We start from the raw sequence: 21698 nt of genomic DNA on the forward strand, positions 1-21698 counted from the left end.
TAAATAACGTGGCCTAAAAGAAGAAAGCACAACGTAAACTAGTATACAAATAAGCACAGCGAAGGAAGAGGTAGACACTGCTGTAAGAAAAATGAACGGAAGAGTAATAGCTATTTCTACAATGCCCAACTTAATAACGAATGGACCTCAAGCCCATTTATAGTAGATTTTGAATAAGCTAAGCTCCTGCGCAAATATACGTAGCGATGGATGCTATAAATTACAAGTTGGATGATCCTAAAAAAAATTCAAAACACAGTGATGTTTTTCTGAAATATAAAATGCAAAGATGTTGGAATTTGAAAAATTTAATCGAAAACAATATGTTAGCCATCTTCGCATGTTAGATTGAGCCCATGGCTTGATACTGACCTCATCGTTATAAATGGTATGAGATTTTTCTTCGAAATCGTGTTATGTTTTTCCGAACCCTTAGACGATCTTATATTAGCAGACAGTTATTCTCATGTTTCTCTCTTGTAACATTGATCACTTAGGAAAATTATTTCATCAGATGTTAGTATTAAAAAATCGTATAAGATTTCCGTTACAAAACAACTTAAAATTTCGTTTTGCATGTATCTCAATTTTCTTTTGAGAAAGTGTATCTCGATTTTTAGTGTGTTATAAGATTGATGGAGTTTAGTTTACATACAATATTGTAGCCAAACTAGTCTTCTCCGGACAGTTCCATGCTCAGTCAGGAAGCAAATTGAATGATTTTTTAAATACATTTTATCCTCAGAAACTAAAGTTAAGGTTCGGAAGATGTTTATGATGACATCAAAATATTTGGATTCTGGGAACATATGTGTTAACTAGTGAAAATTCCTTTTGCACTTAATTTTGTGCCTCCATATATTTAAGCGCCACCATGATATTTCTTTGTATTTAACCCCCGAAAGAAAGTAACAAAACAAAGTCTTAGCAAAAAAAAAAAAGAAGTTAAATGGAGGTTTACACAAATGTGGCCAATTTCAAAAGGAATCAGGTAAATAATATCGGAATCTAATCAAATAAAGAAGTAAAAGAATTTGTCACCAGCCTCTAGACTTAGACTGAGACAACGACAATATTATTTGTATATATTGAACGGTCTTGAATTAAGAATTGTAAATCAAATTCGGCCTTCATGAAACGATTAAAGAAGAGCAAGGTTAATACACACGATATAATTCTGATGATACTCAAATATCAAGAGATCGAACTAAATCATTTGGTGTTGATTTTTTGGTATATTAGTGATGCTTTGAAGATTTTACTGCAGGTTTTACGTTGCTTAAAACATGATCCATGAAGCTCCTCAGGTAACTAAAGGCTATTAATTGCGACTTTATTTTTATTTATTTTCATCATTTCATGAGGGTCGGATTTATGATTCAAATCCTAATATTTAGCTCACTGATCCACTATAGATCAAAATAACTTCATTTGTTCGTTTTTTTTGTTCTTTTTAAAAACAACTGGTCTTTACTATAGAAGAAAATTTATGGCGAGCTGAATACGTGTGCCCACTGACCAGCTCAAGTCTATCTAGAAGCGAACCACATTTAACTTTTGAGTCTATACAAATTATGGTTGTTTAAACCGGCTCATATAAGAGTTAACCTGCCATAACATGACCGTTCAAAAAGAATCCTACCTCAACAGACTTTGAGCACAAAGGTTCCTACACAATCAAATGATCAGACCAAAGAAGACAGAAAAGAACTGAAGCTTATTCTTTTGAAATTTCTGAAGCAGCAATTGTTAGTCGACGTTCATAATGGAATAGTAACTAATATGAGTGCTTGCTTACCTCAAGCAATGAAGCGTAAAATTGACGGTAGGTCAAGTTGTTTAGTGGGCAAGTGAAGTTGAAAGGAGGAGTATCATCCAAAAGAATGTTTTATCACAAATCTTAGAAAGAGTACTACTAGAAAAGATATTTTATAAAAAGTTGTAGAAGAAATACAGTCCATATCTTAATATTTTGCTATTTTATATACATATATATATTTCTTATAATGCATTAAGAAGAGTTAGATGGTAACAATTATAAGAATGTGGATACATACAATAAGTTAGTGGAGAGGAATAAGAGAAGTTAAACAATGTCCAAAACAAAGGAGCAGAAGATGCGTTAAGGCGCATATGTCGTCGCTACATCGACGAGATCTTCCCAAGATTTGGATTTTTTCCACTTGTACTGCCACTCAAATGTTAAAAATATAAACAAGAACACCTGAGTATCTTCAAAAAGGTGCTGTTTTTTTTTCTCACTAACCATTCTCGTGGTTGATGCATGACTTCTGTTAATATATTTCATCTATATATTAAAAGATAAAAAGTTGAAATCTTTTGATATAGAAACTAAAAGTAAATTGTGTTGATGTGTTTTATTCTAACTCTCATAGTTCTATTTCTTAACCGTTGCATGGGAAAAAATTAATTGATATTTAACTTACTTATTTACAGAATTTATGTAAGCAGTTTCTTAAAACAAATTTATTATGGTTGATAAAATATATTTCATATATGGAAAAAGGAAAAAGTATTTAGTTCTACATCCATCACCATGCTTTACAGTTTTGTATCTACGTTTTATAAATAAAACAAAAAAGCGCAAACGCATGGAATTCTTACAAAAAGAATGGTCTGCAAGAAAAGCAGTTGCTCAAGTTTACTTAGGTTTGAAAATCAACCAATTTTTTATCCTGTTATTGGTAACGATGGGCAAAGCAAAGATTCTTCGAATAAAAAAAAATAATGTTTTTAAGTGGTTCAATGACGATATCAATATTACCGAACCTTACTAGGTTCGGTTGTTATGGTTTTCACAGAATGTTTTTGTGGTCAGGGTCCAAGATGAACATGTTTTGGAGGACTTTAGTCTCTCATTATTAAGCCAAATTACTTCTTAATTAGTATTATAATGCACTCTGTCTGATATCTGTCTTCTCATTGGAGGAATATAATTTAAAGCTAAAGCTACTTGAGAGCATCAAGACACATATATATAATTATATATACGCATATATATATGTATGTTTGTTTGATATTCACTACTCATTACTGAGGCCTGCACGGGTCTGTGTGTCCTTCTCAACAGATGCTCCACACGAGCCAATATGTAATAAAGATCACTCATATGATTACATTACCAAAATTGTTATAAGAACCAAGAGAACAAGAATTGCACGAATCCGTGAAAGTAGTGAGATGGTGTTTGTTTTATGACTATATATGTCTTGGACTATTTGAAAAGACATATCACTAGAGAACCTATCAATCATACAAACAAACTAAAAAATCAAAATGGATGGAAATCACAAGAAAGTATCAAACATAATCTAACAATCTCATGTGTTAATAATAAGCATCGGATGCTATAATCTAATAATGTTAGATCACATCAAAAGCCTTAAAGAGGTATTAAGCATGGTTACTGCATTAGTCTCTACTGTACGGCTAGTAACCTCTTATATCTTTTTTTCTTTACTGTAAACAATGGATGAAGGAAGCCGCTTATATTTTTTATATTGCATGGGCAAGGAATCTCAGATTTCATTGGATTGTTTCACAATCATGTACCTTCTCTACAACTTTATGCTGGTTGCTAAAACAAATAGTAACTCTTCAAAGTATATATTCGTCCAATTGGATTAACCCCACACCATGCTTTTCTCCTTCCTATATATAAGGAGCTTCTCACTCTCTCAACTAACCAAATCAACTCCTCTATTCATCAACTCATACATCCATCATACTTCTTTTACTCCCTAGGAAGAGACCAGATTCCCATTTTCGAAACACTCTTTTCGATCTTTTACTAAATGGCTTCCAACTCCATGAGTTCTAACACTTCTTGGACATTTAAGGAGAACAAATTATTTGAAAGGGCTTTGGCTACATATGACCAGGACACTCCTGACCGTTGGCTTCACGTTGCTAGAGCAGTTGGTGGGAAATCAGCTGAAGAAGTAAGGAGACACTACGAGCTCCTCGTAAGGGATATCAATGACATTGAGTTAGGGCGTTATCCGCATCCTACTTACCGTTCAAATGGAAACTGAAAGCATTTAAGCTACCAAAAAGGTGCAGATCACACCTATCTATTAATATGCAAAAGACATTATCTTATAGAGTAGACATGCAATATCTGTGTTCTTATGTGCTTATCTTGTTTCACTGCCTACCTAGATCTGCTTATTTCAGACCAATCATACAATAAAATGAAAATAATATATCTTAATGATCAAATAGTAAACACCACTGTTTGTTTGTTTCCCATTTCTATAAACTGTCCCAACTTCTGAAAGTGGGGCCAACAAGCAAATCTACTAACAGAGAAATACGAAAGCTCGTTTTGTCAAGTTCTTAAAATTGATCATTAGGACAGTATCTCCATGCTTTTTTTTAGTATCTCCATGCTTGTTACTATTATATTCATAGAATACATTCGTTGAAATCTTTTTTTTTGCCTTTTAGAAAAAAACATTTCAGTCACACATGATGATAACATCTCCCCTGTCTCTTGTCTTTACCTTTGCAAAAACCTCCATGCTTGCTTAATTTTACTCTTGCCTAAATTATGTAAGTTACCAATATGCTTGCTTAATTTTAGTATCTACCTCTTTTAGTCTTTAACTGCTAATTTCATCTCGATTTTGTATATGTATTGCAGGTTCCTCTGAACATGGTTCCAAAACCAGAAACAAACAGAGAGCATCTAAACAAAGATATATAAAATGTATTTACGTCTATTGTGTTTTATATATATGACTTATGTAAGAATTTTCTGCTTTCATGCTAATATTAATGAATCAACGTGAGTTTCACATGAACCAACTCTTTTAGTTTACAAAAAAAAAAAAAAAACTTTTTCGCCGGAACTCTATTTAATATCATACAAATCATACATAATCCAACAAACAAACAAGATCGAGTTAACGATTCGGAACATAATTTGAATTCACTTTTGCACTCACATCGCCGTTCTGGCGCGTAGTTAATGGTGATCATTAAATAGAAAATTAGAGAAAGCTACTTTCGTAGACAGATTAATCTATGGTGGATGGTTTTCGTTTGGTTCTCATGGGATACACGCGTCCTCCCGAAAAACTTTTTTGCATGGCATATAATTTGAATATCGACTTATATTAAATCTTACAGTGATCATAATTTGAATATCGAGTTATATTAAATCTTAGAGTGATCATAACACGCGTCCTTATGTCCCCCAAAAATATATTAAATCTTACAGTGATCATAATATAATTGTCACAAGAATGGTGCAATGTATTAATTTTGACTGTGTAAAATAAATAAATATAGGAACGCAGGAACAGCATAGCGTTCACAATTGACATAAACGACTACTAAAAAGAGTGAAAAGGAAAAGTAACAAAAATGTTAAGAATTAAACCTACTATTAAAAAAACCTACAAGTTTTACACCAAAAGTAAAAGTAAAAGTCAAGATAAGAAGTTCACAGTTGAGCTAATACACCTTTTGACCTTTTGTCAAACTTGGGTATTATTCGTTTGTCCCATAACAAAAAGGTAAGTAATATGTATACATTTTCTCAAAGAAAATTGAGGTATATATCGCTTTTTTGTAATATTTTAGAGCACATGCCTTGTATAATCTACATACGTCGCAAAATTGCAACCCATATGAACCATGACGAAGAATTGGAATTATTCATTTCACTCCTATAGTTTTAAATTTAAATTAGTTTAAGAGAATAAAAAGGTACAAAGTACTATATTTTATCTGAAAAAGAAGGATAATATTCTGCAATATCTTACCTTCACACCGCATGTTTTGTATTATATTCCCGGCACAGAACTGCGACCCATACAAAACATAATGAAAAACTAGATCACTATAAATTTAACAATTAAAGTGTTGATCTAGAACAAAATGGTGTGGTTGGAATCGTTTAAAACAGTTAAAAGAAGATCATTTCGTAGTTTGTTCGATTTAAACCATGCCTAGACACAAAAAAAAAAAATCATCTTTTGAACTCGAAGTCTCGAACACTGAGCCATTGTTCAACAAATACAATGGAAAGGGACTAATAATAAATACTGGTTAGGTATAAATTAAAATATAGTACAATTAAGTGGATTATATTTTTTTCTTAAAAATACAATAAGGCAGTGGAATATTATCATTAGTATTTGTTAACTTATAAATCCGCAAGTACGTACGTTCGAATAATCCTTTTGTCCACTAACTTAAATGGTGTGTTTTTTTAGTAATACCATCGAGAATATTCAAGTAAATTCAGTATTTGGTAGTGTTAATTATATGAATGTGGATTGTGGAATATTTTCTTGTAATTTAAATCAGTGTTTAAAGAGCAATTATAGCTTACGTATTACCAATGAAGTAAACAAACGGAATCGTACGAATATTTTTTGTCTCGTGGGCCTGGCGAACAAAATTTAGTCACAAGTTTCAAACAATCTTAATTTAAACAAATAAATCAGTGCACAAAATAATCAAACTGTGAAAATGTGATTACGTTAAGGATGTGGTCCAATAATTGGCCCATATATAATTAAGGCCCACGTTTTTAGATTATTCTCCAAGCAAAAAAGAAAAAAGAAAATTTCATTTTAATAATACTCTCTTCCGCTTAAACCCTAAAGCTTTAGCCACCACCGTGGGGGTTTATGGTCGTCGGCGAACCCAGAAAATCGACCATCAAAGTTTTAACCTTTTCCTCAATCTGAGAGAAGGGTTCTCTTCAAATCTCTACCATGGCTGCTTCTCGATGGTTTCCTTTCTTCTCTTCTTCCCCTCCTCCTCTTCCTCCTTCAGATTCTCCGGCGAATCAATCTTCTTCGGAGTCGCGCGATGAGCCCAAAGGTTCGGGTTTCGATCCCGAGGCTCTAGAGAGAGCTGCAAAGGCTCTTAGAGAGATCAATAGCTCTCCCAATTCCAAAGATGTTAGCAAACAAGGGTCTTTTCGTAATTTACTGAATTAGAGGTTTTTTTAATTTTTGTTTGTTTCTTAGGCTTTGTTGTGTGTACTGTTGGTTGAATCAATCTCAGGTGTATGATCTCATGAGGAAGCAGGAGAAAACTCGATTAGCTGAATTAGGAGCTGACAAGTCTCGTAACGATGCTATTCAAGCTTACGATGATATTGTCAGTATTATAAAAATATGATCATTAATAATCTTTTTTAGATATGTATATATGATATGTTTAATGTGACATTTGAAATGTGCAGGAGAGACAGCAGCAATTGGCTGAGGCACAGAGGAGTCTTTTGCAGACACAAGCGCTGACCAAAGCTCAGACTCTTCGGTACGAGGATGAGTTAGCCAGAAAGAGACAACAGGTTAGTTAGTTAGTTAGTTAGTTAGTTAGTTAGTTACTCTTTTTTCTTTTTTATGTGTTTTGAATAATCATCTGACGAATTGTTTTTTTTTTTTGGGTTTCGGAAATGATGCAGACAGATCATGAAGCTCAGAGACATCACAACGTTGAACTGGTTAGGATGCAAGAGGAGTCTTCTATGAGGAAAGAGAGTGCGAGGATTTCAACTGAAGAACAGATCCAAGCTCAGCAACGCCAGACAGAGAAAGAGAGAGCCGAGCTTGACCGAGAGACGATCCGAGTCAAAGCCATGGCTGAAGCAGAAGGTCGAGCTCACGAGGCCAAACTAACCGAGGAGCAAAACAGAAGGTTGCTTATGGAGAGGATCAACGGCGAAAGAGAGAAGTGGCTTGCTGCAATCAACACGATGTTCGGTCACATCGAAGGAGGGTTCAGGACTCTGTTAACCGATCGGAATAAGCTGATAATGACTGTTGCAGGTGCTACGGCATTAGCTGCAGGTGTTTACACTACTCGGTATGCATCCTCTCCTAAACTAGTTAGAGCTTATGTTAATCATTTTTTCTATTTGTTGATTCTTTTGTGTGTGTGTTTTAACAGTGAAGGAGCTAGAGTTACATGGGGATATATAAACAGGATGCTTGGCCAACCATCACTCATCAGAGAATCTTCAATGGGTAGGTTTCCGTTGGCAGGCACAATGTCTCAGCTGAGGAACAGAATCTCAGGGGCAGCTGCAGCTAAAGGGGGTCAAAAGCCTCTTGACAATGTGATTCTCCATCCTTCTTTGAAGAAGCGAATCGAGCATCTCGCTAGAGCTACATCGAATACCAGGTCACATCAGGCTCCCTTCCGCAACATGATGTTTTATGGACCTCCTGGTACCGGTAAAACTATGGTGGCAAGGGAGATAGCTCGAAAATCTGTAAGCACTGACTGATCATAGTACCAAAGGGAGACTCACTTATGTTTTAAATGCCATCTTTAATTTGCTGCAGGGTCTGGATTATGCTATGATGACAGGAGGAGATGTTGCTCCATTGGGATCACAAGCTGTTACTAAAATCCATCAGATATTTGATTGGGCTAAGACTTCTAACAAAGGTTTACTTCTTTTCATTGATGAAGCTGATGCTTTTCTATGCGAGTAAGATCCCATCTCTCTCTCTCTCTCTCTCTCTCTCTCTCTCTTGTTTTGTAGTAAGATGACAAAAAAAGATTGGACTGAGTCCTTTATTTTTAAAACAGACGTAACAGCGTTTATATGAGTGAGGCTCAGCGTAGTGCTCTGAACGCTCTGCTCTTCCGAACCGGTGATCAGTCCCGAGACATTGTTCTTGTCTTGGCTACCAACAGACCTGGAGATCTAGACAGTGCGGTTACAGACAGGATAGATGAAGTCATTGAGTTCCCACTTCCAGGTGAAGAGGAACGTTTCAAGCTACTCAACCTCTATCTCAACAACTACTTGAAGAGGAACGAAGTGAACAACAGAGACACAAAGCCTAAATGGAGTCATTTGTTTAAGAAGCTGTCGCAGGAGATTAGAGTTGAAGAAGACTTGACTGATAAAGTAATCTCTGAGGCTGCGAGGAAGACTGAAGGATTCTCTGGCCGTGAAATCGCAAAGCTTGTGGCTGGAGTACAAGCTGGAGTGTATGGAAGGAAGGATTGCGTGTTGGATTCTCAGCTTTTTAAAGAGATTGTTGAGTATAAAGTTGAAGAGCATCACCAGAGGATTAGGCTTGCTTCTGAAGGTTGTCAGCCATTACTCTTCTCTTAAAGCCATTCTTTTGGTTTTTATTTGTTATTTACTAATTTAAAAATCACAAATCCAATTATTTTTTTTAATAAAAATATTGTGGTGAAACAATTTGGATTCTTATTTTAAAGATTTTCTACAGTAGCAAGAAATTTGTTGAGAAGTTTATTGTAGACAAATGGTCTCTCCAGTTGCACCAAGTGACCTCCATTCTTTATACTTTCCATGCTTGTCAACTCTCCCAATTTTCTAAAATATGAATGGACATAAATAAAGCTAATTTTATGTAAAACGAATTGAGAAAATCTAACAATTATGAAAGCAAATAAAAATCGATTAGTAGAAACTCACATTCGCAGATCCTTGGCAAATTCAAGACTGAAGAATTGATCATTTTCACCCCATAAAAGATGTATTCTCTGCAAGCGGTATATAAAAAGAAATATGTGTAATTTTCATATGATTTTGATCAATTATCTTACATAGAGCAGAGAGACTAATACAATAACACACGATTCTTTTATGAGGTAAACTAGTGGGCAACTATATCAGAAATGTATTGAAAGAAGAGGAAGAAACTCTTATATATAATCTTTCCGTGTGTTCTAAACTTTTTAATAAAAGACTTTTTAGGATTGTGGACATAAAATGATTTTTTAGTTTTTATATTTTATAGACAAAAAAAATTGTTAATTATTCATATGATCATAAGTCAACCAATAATAAAACAAACTGAAAATACAAATAATCATATAATATAAAAATCCATAAATTTGCATTGAAAATTAAAACTATTTTTAATTTGAAACAAAAAAAATTCCTCTACAACGTTAAGTAATAAAAAAATATAGAGGGTATTAATATAAAATTACCTGAGTAAAACTAGGAAATGGAGTGTCACTGCTGAGGACTAGAGCTTCTAAGAGTTCAGCCCTTTCTTTTCTGTTTGTGAACATTGTCTGTGTAAATACATAATCATTGGTTACATATACGTTTTTGTAAATGCAAAAAATCACATATATATATGTGGTTGTTGATAACTTGCTATTCCATAATTAATAAGTTTGAACATTGATATATAAAAAGAGATCTGATTATAAAAGAACTTTCTGAAAAGAAAATAAAATAACGGATGCACCTTAAGATAATCTTTTAATGGCCAATTTGGGAGCCAAATGCGTTTATGCATAGCGGCGGAGAGAAGAAACTTAAGCCCTTTAACTGTTTTGGGTAACAACACTTCCGAAATTGAGCTATACCCAAACTGGTTCACATTCGAGTCGGTCATAACCGGAGGCGAACCAGACACCACCAAAGCCTTAACCATGTCCCCATGCAACTCCGCAATCTTGAACGCCACAACGCCACCGTAGCTAAACCCGACTGGGACAAACGTTTTCACTCCAAGGATACGCATAGCCTTAACCAAACACTCGGCTTGAAACTTTGGTGACCGGTCCGGTTTATCGGTGTAAGACTTACCGAAAAAGAGCAAGTCCGGTATATAAACAGAGTACCTCTTTGATAAAGAACGAACCTGTAACGCCCACGTCATCACTCCATCGCCGGCAAAACCATGAATCAGTAAGACAGCCGGTTTATTGTCGCTTTTCTTTGGTAACGAGAAATGAATATTGGTTCCTGGTTCGATTTCTACGGTGTAGGGAACAATGCCGGCTGATTTTACGATCATGCACATCGAGGATTTTAGTGCAACCGCTAAATTCACCATTATAAAGCTATCGAAATTCTTTCTTTATTTTTTCCTCTCACGACTCAGATATACCTTCGTCTCTTTGCTTAGAGATATGTTTTGTTTGTGCACCAGAGATATGTTTAAGAGTGATACTTCTGTGGTTTTTAAAGAGAGATATGTTCAAATAAAAGAAAGTGATTGATGGATGTGATCGTAAATTAATGATATGTGTGTGGACAATGCTACTGCAACATTCAATGCAATCATAATCTCATGGTTTTGAATCACATTGCCACAATTATATCCTCCATCAAGGTTGCTGGGAGCAATCAATTTGTAAATATAGGGAATAACGGTTTACTAGTATATATCAACTAGGTGTTTTTATGCACCATGTGTGCAGTAAAAAAAATTAAAATATTTTTTTTGACAGATAAATATAAATTATATTTAAAATAAAATGTTATTAATGTCGTAAATTTTCTTTTTCTTATTAATATTTTTTTATAAATTTGATTTAATTAAAAATAAAAATTAGGCTAAAAATAATTTTGTTTATTATTATATTTAAAAATATGCATGTATATATTTAAAATTATAATCTTAGATAGATTTTTCTATCTATTCATTTTATTTAAATATATTAAATAAATTTGTACAAAATTGCATGAATATCAAAAATTAAATCAAAAATATTTATAAAATATGTAGAAATATAAGAAACTAATGATTTTACGATTAAATTTTTATAATTTTCTAAAAAATTGTATAAATTTTTGGAAATATTAGTAATAAAATTTATTGATATACATTTTTATAATATTTTTAAAAATATATAGTTAAATGATATTTCGAAATTTGTAATGCAATATTTAAATATATTTATTTTAATGATGATTTATGAGTTATTACCATATTCTAAAAAAAATCCAAAAATATAAATCGACATTAAAAGTAATATATGAGTTATTACCATATTTTAAAAAGCTTACCAAAAATATAAATTAACATTATATGTAATTGTCCATGTCATATTAAACTATAAGCCATGTCATCAATTATAGTAGCCATGTCATATTATTTTTGTGAGAATGATTGTAGAGAGAACATGTGGCAAAATTACTTCTCAAATATAGTCTAGGGGATGCTTGCATAATGTAAGTTACATTGTATTAGATCCATCCATGCATGTTTGAGTTTTCTTTTTGGCAATTCTTTAATATACATGTGCATGAGAACTTAGATTTTAAGTAAGTTAAGTGTATAATTTAAAATATTAAAGCACTGGAAGGAAAATCTTGCAAAGTTATAAAATAAGAATAAAAGTTTGTCACGTTTTCCTAAAGCTTTTCTCATCCTTGGGAATTTAACTTTTCATGATTATATGAGATGGCCCCGTGGATGATCCAACTGCTACCGACATTATCTCTTGATCCCACATCTTCTCCTTAAAGTCACCTATCTAGTCTGCATACTCTTTGTACATAATATTGTTATGACAGCATTGAATGCCTGACCCTCCAACTTACAGTTTAACATACTCTAAAGCGATGATACAAATACCAAGTACTCCTTCCGTTTCGAATTAGATGTTGTTTTGGAGCAAAATTTTTGTTTCAAAATAAGTGTTGTTTTATGATTTCAATGCAAAATTTATTAATTTTTTAGTCTAATCTATTTTTCTATAGGTTGAAATCTAGTTAGGTGTATTGGTAATGATGTTTTTATCTAGTAAATATACAAAATTAAATGTTTTATTAATATGTGTATCGAAGTCTAGAATGACAAATAAATTGAAACGAAGGGAGTAATAAATTTTAACACGTACAAAACTAAATTATTATGTGCTTTAGTTATTAAAGATAAATTATTTGATAACAATGATAACAATCTTTACAAAATCTGACACGAATTCCACCAAATATTGCGCATATTGATCGTACGGAGGAAAATGTTTCAAAAGAAAAATTGTAGCAATAAAAAGAAATCACACAAAATAAACCAAATGATTATTAATTTTTGACATAAAAATTCACATATGTATATCAAGATTAAATATAACTCATTATATGTTGTATTTAGTGTATTATTCTATCTTCAGAATGAATGGATGCAAGAAACTTTTTGAGGCGCCTATTGTAAACACAAGGCCTTTCCAGTTGCACCAAATGACCTGCCTTCTTTATGCTTTCTATTGTTGCGTTCTCACCTAGTTGTCTGGAAATACCAACAACGACAAAAATTAGAAACAACACAAATCAATCATTTCAAATGGTAGAAAAGATTACTAATTGTTATAGATAGTCTTCGAACTTACGTTTTCATGTTTTTAGCTAACTCGAAGTCAAAGATTTGATCACTTTCACCCCACAATAAATGTATTTTCTGCATGCATACACAAAAACATAATAGATCAAACCTAAATAATTTTGTTTTATGGATCTGTGATACAATTTCGCAGCTCGAATTTAGAACCATTTTGCACTCAGATTTTTCAACTATAGTAGTAAGAGTTATAAGACTGGCAGACAGAGGCGGAGGCAGTGAGGGAAGTGTGGGGTCAACTGACCCCACTACTTTTTAAAATATATTTATTTTTGGTTAATAAAATTTTATTGACCCAATAAAAAACATAAACCTCCAAAAATATGATCCCAGTAAAATAATCTCAAAACATTAAAACTAAAGATAAATTTAATTATATAAATAATATGTTTATATTTTTTATTTGTTAAGCATTGAACTATATTAAATTTTAACTTAAAATTCAATAAATATATCTTTTATCTTAAAAGTTAGTTACATATTTATACTAAGTCCAAATTGAATTAGGCCCAAACAGTTTTGGAATCTGAAAAAATAGTTATTTTCTAAGTAGTAATGAATCAAAAGTAGAATAATCTTTTAAATTTATCAAATAGATAATGAATCAGTTTCTGAATGAAAATCGTCAAAAATATTATTACGAAATCGCATTAGTGATTAGTTTTTAAATAGTTATTTTGTTTGTTTTATCAGAAAAATAATTAAAGCTACAATAAATAAAATTGTGATAATTAAGTTTCAAAATATAAGTGATTGTATAATACATTAATAGTTTTTATGGCATATAAATTATGTTCTTTGAAAAAAATTCTGACCCCACTACAAAATGTTTTTGGCTCCGCCACTGCTGACAGATGTTGTTACAATGTAATTAATTTGATAGGCATTAATATCCCACATGTATGTCAAATTGTAAACATAAACGTATTTGAAAACTTATTTATACGTACCCATGGGAAATGAGGGATTGTCACGTCCTTGTTACTGACTTCAACAGCCTCTAATAACTCGGCTCTTTCTTTCCTGTTGTTGAACATAACCTACCAATTTCACCAATAAAAATAAAATATCTGAGCACACATACATTTTTTGGTAACAGCACACATACATTCACATTACTGAATAATGTTTATTTTCAACCTTTTCCTATAATTATCAAAAAAAGCGATAGCAATTCTAGCTAACTAAAACACTAATCATTGGTAGACACATAGATCTTATAGTCACCCAAATATAGATACGAGAGTTAGTTAAGAGTAGTTGAACGAATTATATCTAAACTTCCATATCATATATTCTATATTTCTATAGCCATATTTATCAATAATCTGTTTTTTTTTTCATTTATAAAAATGTTAGGTGAACAAACTAGAGCGCATAATGTAAAGTCAAACTAGAGGATAGAAAAGCAGCATGAGAAAAACTAACTACTACTGAAAATTAAATTAGTGAATGATAATTAACAATAAGTATTGTATTTTTTCTGTAACATGTGAGTGCAGTAAGAGTAACTAATGTATAAGCATAAATTTCTATGTTAATTAAAAAGGACAAATTTTTGAATTTGTATTAGCAAAAATATCCATAAATTGTGTAGTAACCAAGTTCGGATATTTGATATACAAAGAGACAATAGACGTCAAAATCAAAAAGAGGCAATATACTTTGCGAGGCCCACCTAACTCTCAAAATCACATAATAAGTAATGTGCATATGAATATATTAACGTCTAATAATTTTTGAAAAATTGTTATGATCTTTTTTATCAATCATCCTAAGTTCCTAACCATTATTCTGAGGAAAAAATAGTTCTTTAAATAAGTAAATAAGAAAAAAGATTTTATATACTAGAAAATCTGGACACTTTTCATTTGGTAAAAAAAAAGATTTTCTGGACACTAGAAAATATTTATTCATAATTGAAAAACATATGGCTCATCAATGTTAAATGGTGGAAAATTCCTTCACAAAAATGAAGATGAATGAAAACACATCGCGAAGTACCAGACAATATAACTAACTACAACATTGGAAATACATTCTTTTAAAAAAGTTGACCGTTAAATCTTTGTTAGAATCACAGAGTGCTATATCATATTTACTCCACAGAATATCTGTATAACTTGTAAGACAAATATTAATTTTTTTGGGGGCAAAAAATATTAACTTTTTTGAAGTTATTGTCCGAATCACTTATCTTTTCAAGTCTGAAACCGCATCATAGATGTAATATTAGTTTTGTTACGTAATTATTTTCACTAAACAGATAACATAAGTAAATCAACTTTACGCACTAAATTAAGTACCTTAATGAAATCTTTGAACAATCGATTAGGAAACCACAAAGGTTTATGCACGGCAATGGTGAAGAGGGCCTTAAGTTCCTTAACCGAAGTCGGTAACAAGAGATCTTTGGAAGAACTAAACCCTAACCGGTTCAAGCTCGACTCACTAATGGAGTCGGTCATCGCGAGTATCGAACCAGACACAACCATTGCTCTAACCATGTCCGGGTAAGCCTCGGCAATCTTGAAAGCAACCATGCCACCGTAGCTAAACCCTACGGGGACAAATTTATCCACGCCGAGGATACGAAGCCCCTTGACCAAACAGTTGGCTTGAAACGCCGGAGACCGGTCAGAGTTATCGGAGTAGGAACCACCGAAAAAGAGGAGGTCCGGTATGTAAACCGAGTACTTCTTGGATAATGCACCGACTTGAAACTGCCAAGTTACGATTCCTTCTGCGGCGAAGCCGTGGATTAACAAGACCGCCGGTTTGGTTGGTTTATCCGGCTTGGCTGGTTTTTCAGTACGGGATTTCTTCTTTAGGGTTTCTTTAGGAACCCAAAAGTTCATCTTTGTCCCTGGTTCGATCTCTAAAGTGTAGGGAACGACACCAGCCATTTTCATAAGACCGTTCAGCAATGGCTTTTGTGCCTCGACCCAGTTCACCATTGTGCTACTGCTGTTTTTGGCTCTTTTTTTGTATTTGTGGAGAGATGAGTGATTTCAAAAGGATCAACTGGGAAGCAACGTTATATAAGCTTAATTTGTTTTGTGTGTGTTTGTGTTTAACCACAACTTGTGAAATTGGGTTTGGAATTTATTTTAATGTGTTTGGTGTTAGGTTGTTATCTCGGTTATCTAATTTTCCTTTATTCACTCCTCTAAGTAGACGACTACTTCTAGAAACTAAAATTGTCATGTTGATCAGATGAATAATTCATGTTTAAAAGTTTCTCAAATTCATAGATAATGAAATAATAAATACAATCATGGTGATTTAATAGTCAATTCCAATTAGAGAATATATATTTTCACGATTATATATTATGCTTTCTAAATTTTCAAACTATTGCACATACAGAAATATATGTTTTTGTTTAAGGGTTGAAAGGCTGAATATTAAATTTACATGAAAAGAACAAACTAAATGCAGGGGTGCTTTATAGGAAAAAGTACATAGGAATAAAGCAGAAGAAAGAGACCAGGGAAATTATACTCCCTCTAAATAAGTCCTCCCTCTTTGGTAGGGTCTCTTATTAATTGGGGTTTGATTGATGTAACAACTTTAGTTATTGCTCTGGCCAATAATAGGGTTCAGTAATTGTTTTTTTTTGTTGGATATTAGACCTAATTAATTACATACAGTTGGACAGAGAACCGGTAGATGGGGTCCATTTACCTTTCATGTAGTTGTTTAGACAACCTGCATTTCCTACTTCCGTCGTTATGTTGAAAACTTTTATTTCCTCGTATAGAAATATTGCGTACCGTATAAGTATTATATTTATGTGTTTCAAATATTATTATAAAAAGCATAAAAATTTATCTTTGGTAAACAAACTAAACGTAATGCGTAGAATATGGCGGTCGTCCATTACGTCGAAGTTTTGAATTGGGGCTATTTGTACTGTGAGCTGTTGGATCAAATTTAGTGATGGGCCTCTCGCCTAGCTATTCATATTGGACTTACTGGGCCACCCGGCTCTACTTTATTGCAATTTATTTAAAAGGAAACATGACCTTCTACATAATCTCCTACAGCATTAGAATCTCATGTGATAACCTTTTAAACGGTCTTTGAAACAGCAATTGTCAGTTATTGAAGGACCACTTTATATTGACATAACCATCAGCTCTATCGAAAAGGCTTTCATCGATGCGAGCGGGACAATCTTTGAGAAGCTGAAACGAATCAATTTTATTTTTTTTGGTAAAAAGCTGAAACGAATCATAAGCGTTGTGAACCAGCCTTGTATATTTCGTCACCCTTGCAAGGATTCCTGGTGTATAAATCCAACGAGAAAGAAAGTTTGAATAAATAACAGAGAGATGGTTCCGACAGTGGTCGAAGTGCGACCTTCTGAACTACGGTAGCTTTTATGTCTTTTGATATTAATATACAGTATTTTTTTTTGAATTTTCATTGTTTCATATGAAAGTATGAAACCTAAATAAACGTCTATTTTATATCAAAAACAGAGTCTAGAGCTAATATCATCATCATAACTGTATTTCAAATAGCAACTGATAAAAAAAACAAAATCTTTTATCAAAAAAAAAACTATGGAAAAAACATTAGAACCAAGAGGATAACTCTTAAGCTATAATCAAGGAACGTCTCTGCTATTTGGCTCACTACTAAGCGAAAGAGCAAGGACTTGAAAGAACCTTATTAACTCGTTTGTAATACGAAATAACGTTTATTAATCTTCTTTTCTTCGTTATGTGTATACATATGCATTCAATTCTCAGCTAGCTGCTGATGCAAGAGAAGAGGTCGGCTCAGGTACAACATCAGCTGCATGGAAGCCGTTTGGTTCCTTATACTGTTTCTCCTCTAATCCCCAGTACCTTGCGGTTTTGACATCGTCTTCATACATTTGTCTTGAAAACTCCTCATGATCATACGCTAGTGTTGCTTCGCCTCCAAACTCCTTGGGGAGATTCTCAACATCAAAATGTGATGTCATCAGTTCATCACTTGTTTTGTCTTTTGGGTACACAAATTTGACCTTTTGAGCTGTGCGTGGGTCCAAGAAGTACTTAATAGCCTACATGGTAAAATAAATGGCTCTTTAAAAATAAATAAAGTGACATTTTGATAATGAATTGTGCAATGACTATGTTACCTTGTAGCCTGCTTGGAATAGTCTTGGTGGATTGTATAGAAAGGCCATACCGAGTCTCTCAGGGTAATGATTCTGTAGGATGTAGACAATGTCGAGTGTTGTTTTCATAGGGGCATTAGCGGCCATAGACCAACCAGTGAAATCAATGAGCCATGACATTTGTTCTTGTCCCCTTGGAAGATTGAGGATTGCATTTTCAAGAAGATAAACCAAATGCTTGATATTACCTTCTGCTGATGTTGAGTTCTATTTATAAAAATATTAATTGGGATTTCAGAAAAACTCATGAAAAAGATTTTTATTTTTAAATTAGATAAATATCTCAAAAATGCGCTTACGTACCTGCATTGTAGGTCTCATTATAAGCACTACTCTACCTTGTCGATCATGAAAACTAGCTCTTGAAACTTTACCGGTCTCACCTTCGTGTGCTACTTGATGCTGTAGAGAATCAGAGAAGAAAAGAGATGATTCAAAAGCGGAAAGAGATAAAAATAATCCGATATGAGTAGAGGTAAGTTGAATTTACCCAAAGGATCTCATGAGGTTTGTATGTTGATCTCCACTTAAGAGTCTCCTCGATCATTTTCTTGGCTTTTTCGACATTCCAATTACGAGCATCCAAATACCTCCTCAAGGAAGCATCAGAGCAGAACACTAAACTATGTCCCGAGAGCGGTCCTAACGCAGATCTCAAATTGCTAACCTGAATGTTTGTAGAGGTCTTATTAAGCAACACTTTGGTAGTTAAGATTATATTAGTGCTCGTGTAGTGAAAAGAAAAGCTTCGTGTACCTTGTTTTCTTGCTGAGAATCATCATCAAGTTGGTGAGCGTTCCTTCTCTTAAACATGTTTGATTGACAATCTTTTATCTCTAAGTTGACAGCTTTAAACAAATAAAAACGGTAAGAAACCATCTTATAAAATACCTTTTTAATCTTATAAAATACTTGTTAATATTAAGTTAAATAAAATCTGATTTCTCTAACAAAAATATTAAAATACTTGTTAATATTAAGTTGAATCTTCGTCAAACATACTGTATATGATAATTCTCTAGAAAAGAAACAAAGTCCTTCTAGAGAATTTCAAAGCATTTACAGTATTAAAATTTTCATGAATAGTAACTTAACAGTTAACACTGACATTAGAGCTAAATCCGTTATAATAAAACAATTCTTTAATAACTCCTCCATTTAACTTTTTCATTTATATTTTTTTTAACAAACGATCGTGAATCCAAACTTGTATTTGCAAATTTCAGTAAATATCAACTTAAAGGTTAATTTATACAGAAAAAAGTCAATGAGAGTGATGAAGTTTACTCGTTGAGAGCAGAAAGCCTTAATTACATAGATCGAATAACACGTACGTACGCTCAAGAAACTTGATTTTTAGGCAAACAAAATGAAAATAAAATAAAATAGAAACGTTAACAGAATCTAACCTGACAATATGTATCTCTTTGTATGAATGAACGAGAGAAGGATCAATGGGGTTTGGTTGTCACGCGAGTATCATTCCCACTTTTAAAGGACTAAAAAGGCAAAAACGTGGGAAAGATGATTTTGCAGACATTAACTAGCTTTTGTGGTAAGTAAAATTAATAAATTTGTAGTCAACTTTTTTAAATACTGGGCCCATTTATGTTTATGTAAAAGGCCCATTGGTTGGTCAATAGTAAATACTAGTAAAAAATTAATTTATTTTTATATAATTAAAATTTTAAAATTTTGGCGCTTGTGTTAGTTATTTTAACCGAAATAAATTAGATCTGGAAAAGTTTGCAATTATAACAAGCACAAGAGATGAAAAACGGCGCGGAATACAGATATGGTGATGATGAATTTGCAAAATCCTAACTTATTTCACGTTTTAACAAAAAATGGTGCAGTAATAAATTGAGTTTTTGCAAAATTTTGCCTTGGGTGACAATTCTCTGCACACGAATATGTTGACTTTGGAGTTCGAAAACTGGTTGGCGTAGAAACAGAAAATGTAACAACACTAGCTCAATTTGGATGACAAAAAAAAAACAACTCTAGTTCAAAACATTATTAGATTGTTTGGACTGGCTATACTTCGATATCTATAGTTTTGGAGTAATCTTCGCAGAAATAATTACACAAAAATATACAAGAGATCCCAACAACCATTTCAAAATAATAAGATGCTCTTTTTTTTTTGGTTAAAAAAATAATAAGATGCTCTTTAATCTGAGATTTCCGTGAAGAATACTCCATAACTGTATACTTTGATGTCTACAGTTTTGGACTAGTTCTTGCAGTGATAATCACAGAAAAAAAAATAGAGCACTCCAACTACGGTTCCTAAATAATAGGATGCTTTTTAACTTGAGGTTTCCGTGGAGAATACTCCAGAACTGTAATAACACATGACTCCTTCGCTGTAAGTACTTGTGTGTAGTTAGTTTCTAACCTCAAACCTTGTATATATGTCATTAACTGATCCTGTACAAAAACCAACCTCCAATCCCAAAGAAGCCCAATATTTCTATAGAGAATTTGTCACCGGATTTTGTTAATAATCAAACTTTGAATCTGCTTAACACAGACGAAAATTATCTAGAAAATCTCAGAACCACCACAATATTAGTCTAGTCTTCTAGAAAATTATAAAATTCATTTCTGAAGAGACCAAGACATATTGACAGTCACAGTTATATGTCTTGAAGCCTACGGGACTATCTTACTCCAGATAGACTTGAAAACAATAGAAGCAAAAACGAGATGTAAATTTAAAAAGGTTCAAATTCAAGACACAGAGACAAACACCTTAAGTTACATAACAGCAAACTTACTGGGAGAGAGAAAGAAATAGATTTATGGAGTTAGGTTATCACAGCTCGATTAAACACTCTTTATGATCGAAAAAACAGCTTTTCAATTAATGAAGTTGAAGGTTTTAGTTGGGCAGATACCCCATCAGTTCTTGTGATTGCCATACTGGTACTTTCTGCATTCATTGTTACCCCATAAGCCAATTAATGTGTAATATTGTTAGCCAGCACCACCACCAAACACAACCAGAGGTAAGGAATCAAGAAAATAAACACAAGCTATAACATTCCAAATTATTTATGAGGCGTGGTTACAGCTAATCACTACATTTTAATAGATATTGGTTTAACTGAGTAACTGATCACACTATTAGAAAACTTATGGTGACGAAAATTAGGATTAGTAATTCAATCGTAATAATAAGGATTCTTAACGTTTAATTTTTAATTCCTCGACTAAGTTTATTTCGGATAAAATCTTTGAACTAAATATTTAAAGAAAAAATCTATAAACTAATTTTATTTAATGAATTATTTTTTTTTGTTTATAGTATCGGTCAAAATTATTATTTCTACCGATAAATTTTAGTTTATTGATTTTAGATTAACTAAACAAAGTTGAAAATTTTATCATTAAAA

General features: G+C 32.8%; 5 protein-coding genes across 6 annotated transcripts; 2 read left to right on the forward strand and 3 right to left on the reverse strand.

The window, feature by feature from the left end:
* Window positions 1-3694: 3694 nt before the first annotated feature.
* Window positions 3695-4833, forward strand: LOC108841602 (protein RADIALIS-like 3). The gene is made up of 2 exons (XM_018614350.2): window positions 3695-4077; window positions 4667-4833. Exon 1 carries the CDS (start codon window positions 3816-3818, stop codon window positions 4053-4055), a length of 240 nt encoding a protein of 79 aa, XP_018469852.1. The 5' UTR covers window positions 3695-3815; the 3' UTR covers window positions 4056-4077; window positions 4667-4833.
* Window positions 4834-6623: 1790 nt separating this feature from the next.
* Window positions 6624-9279, forward strand: LOC108841590 (uncharacterized). Its single transcript, XM_018614338.2, has 7 exons — window positions 6624-6941; window positions 7048-7143; window positions 7229-7339; window positions 7454-7854; window positions 7939-8263; window positions 8337-8485; window positions 8587-9279. Exons 1-7 carry the CDS (start codon window positions 6753-6755, stop codon window positions 9119-9121), a joined length of 1806 nt encoding a protein of 601 aa, XP_018469840.1. The 5' UTR covers window positions 6624-6752; the 3' UTR covers window positions 9122-9279.
* On the reverse strand, window positions 9021-11015 carry LOC108841604 (uncharacterized). The gene is made up of 4 exons (XM_018614354.2): window positions 10239-11015; window positions 9973-10059; window positions 9452-9519; window positions 9021-9349 (listed from the first exon to the last, which is right to left on the reverse strand). The coding sequence occupies exons 1-4, from the start codon at window positions 10830-10832 to the stop codon at window positions 9226-9228; spliced, it is 873 nt and encodes a 290-aa protein (XP_018469856.1). The 5' UTR covers window positions 10833-11015; the 3' UTR covers window positions 9021-9225.
* Window positions 11016-12783: 1768 nt separating this feature from the next.
* Window positions 12784-16179, reverse strand: LOC108841592 (uncharacterized). The gene is made up of 4 exons (XM_018614342.2): window positions 15428-16179; window positions 14072-14161; window positions 13114-13181; window positions 12784-13013 (listed from the first exon to the last, which is right to left on the reverse strand). Exons 1-4 carry the CDS (start codon window positions 16076-16078, stop codon window positions 12875-12877), a joined length of 948 nt encoding a protein of 315 aa, XP_018469844.1. The 5' UTR covers window positions 16079-16179; the 3' UTR covers window positions 12784-12874.
* Window positions 16180-17623: 1444 nt separating this feature from the next.
* Window positions 17624-19770, reverse strand: LOC108841593 (uncharacterized). Of its 2 annotated transcripts, none has more exons than XM_018614343.2 (6): window positions 19707-19770; window positions 19054-19145; window positions 18788-18964; window positions 18601-18699; window positions 18259-18504; window positions 17624-18180 (listed from the first exon to the last, which is right to left on the reverse strand). In XM_018614343.2, exons 2-6 carry the CDS (start codon window positions 19108-19110, stop codon window positions 17878-17880), a joined length of 882 nt encoding a protein of 293 aa, XP_018469845.1. In that variant the 5' UTR covers window positions 19111-19145; window positions 19707-19770; the 3' UTR covers window positions 17624-17877. The 2 variants fall into 2 exon arrangements, with proteins under 2 accessions (XP_018469845.1, XP_056859631.1); XM_057003651.1 differs by lacking the exon at window positions 19707-19770 and adding an exon at window positions 19585-19701.
* Window positions 19771-21698: the final 1928 nt, after the last annotated feature.

Source organism: Raphanus sativus, chromosome 2 (genome assembly GCF_000801105.2).
Source record: "Raphanus sativus cultivar WK10039 chromosome 2, ASM80110v3, whole genome shotgun sequence".
Lineage (NCBI taxonomy): Eukaryota > Viridiplantae > Streptophyta > Magnoliopsida > Brassicales > Brassicaceae > Raphanus > Raphanus sativus.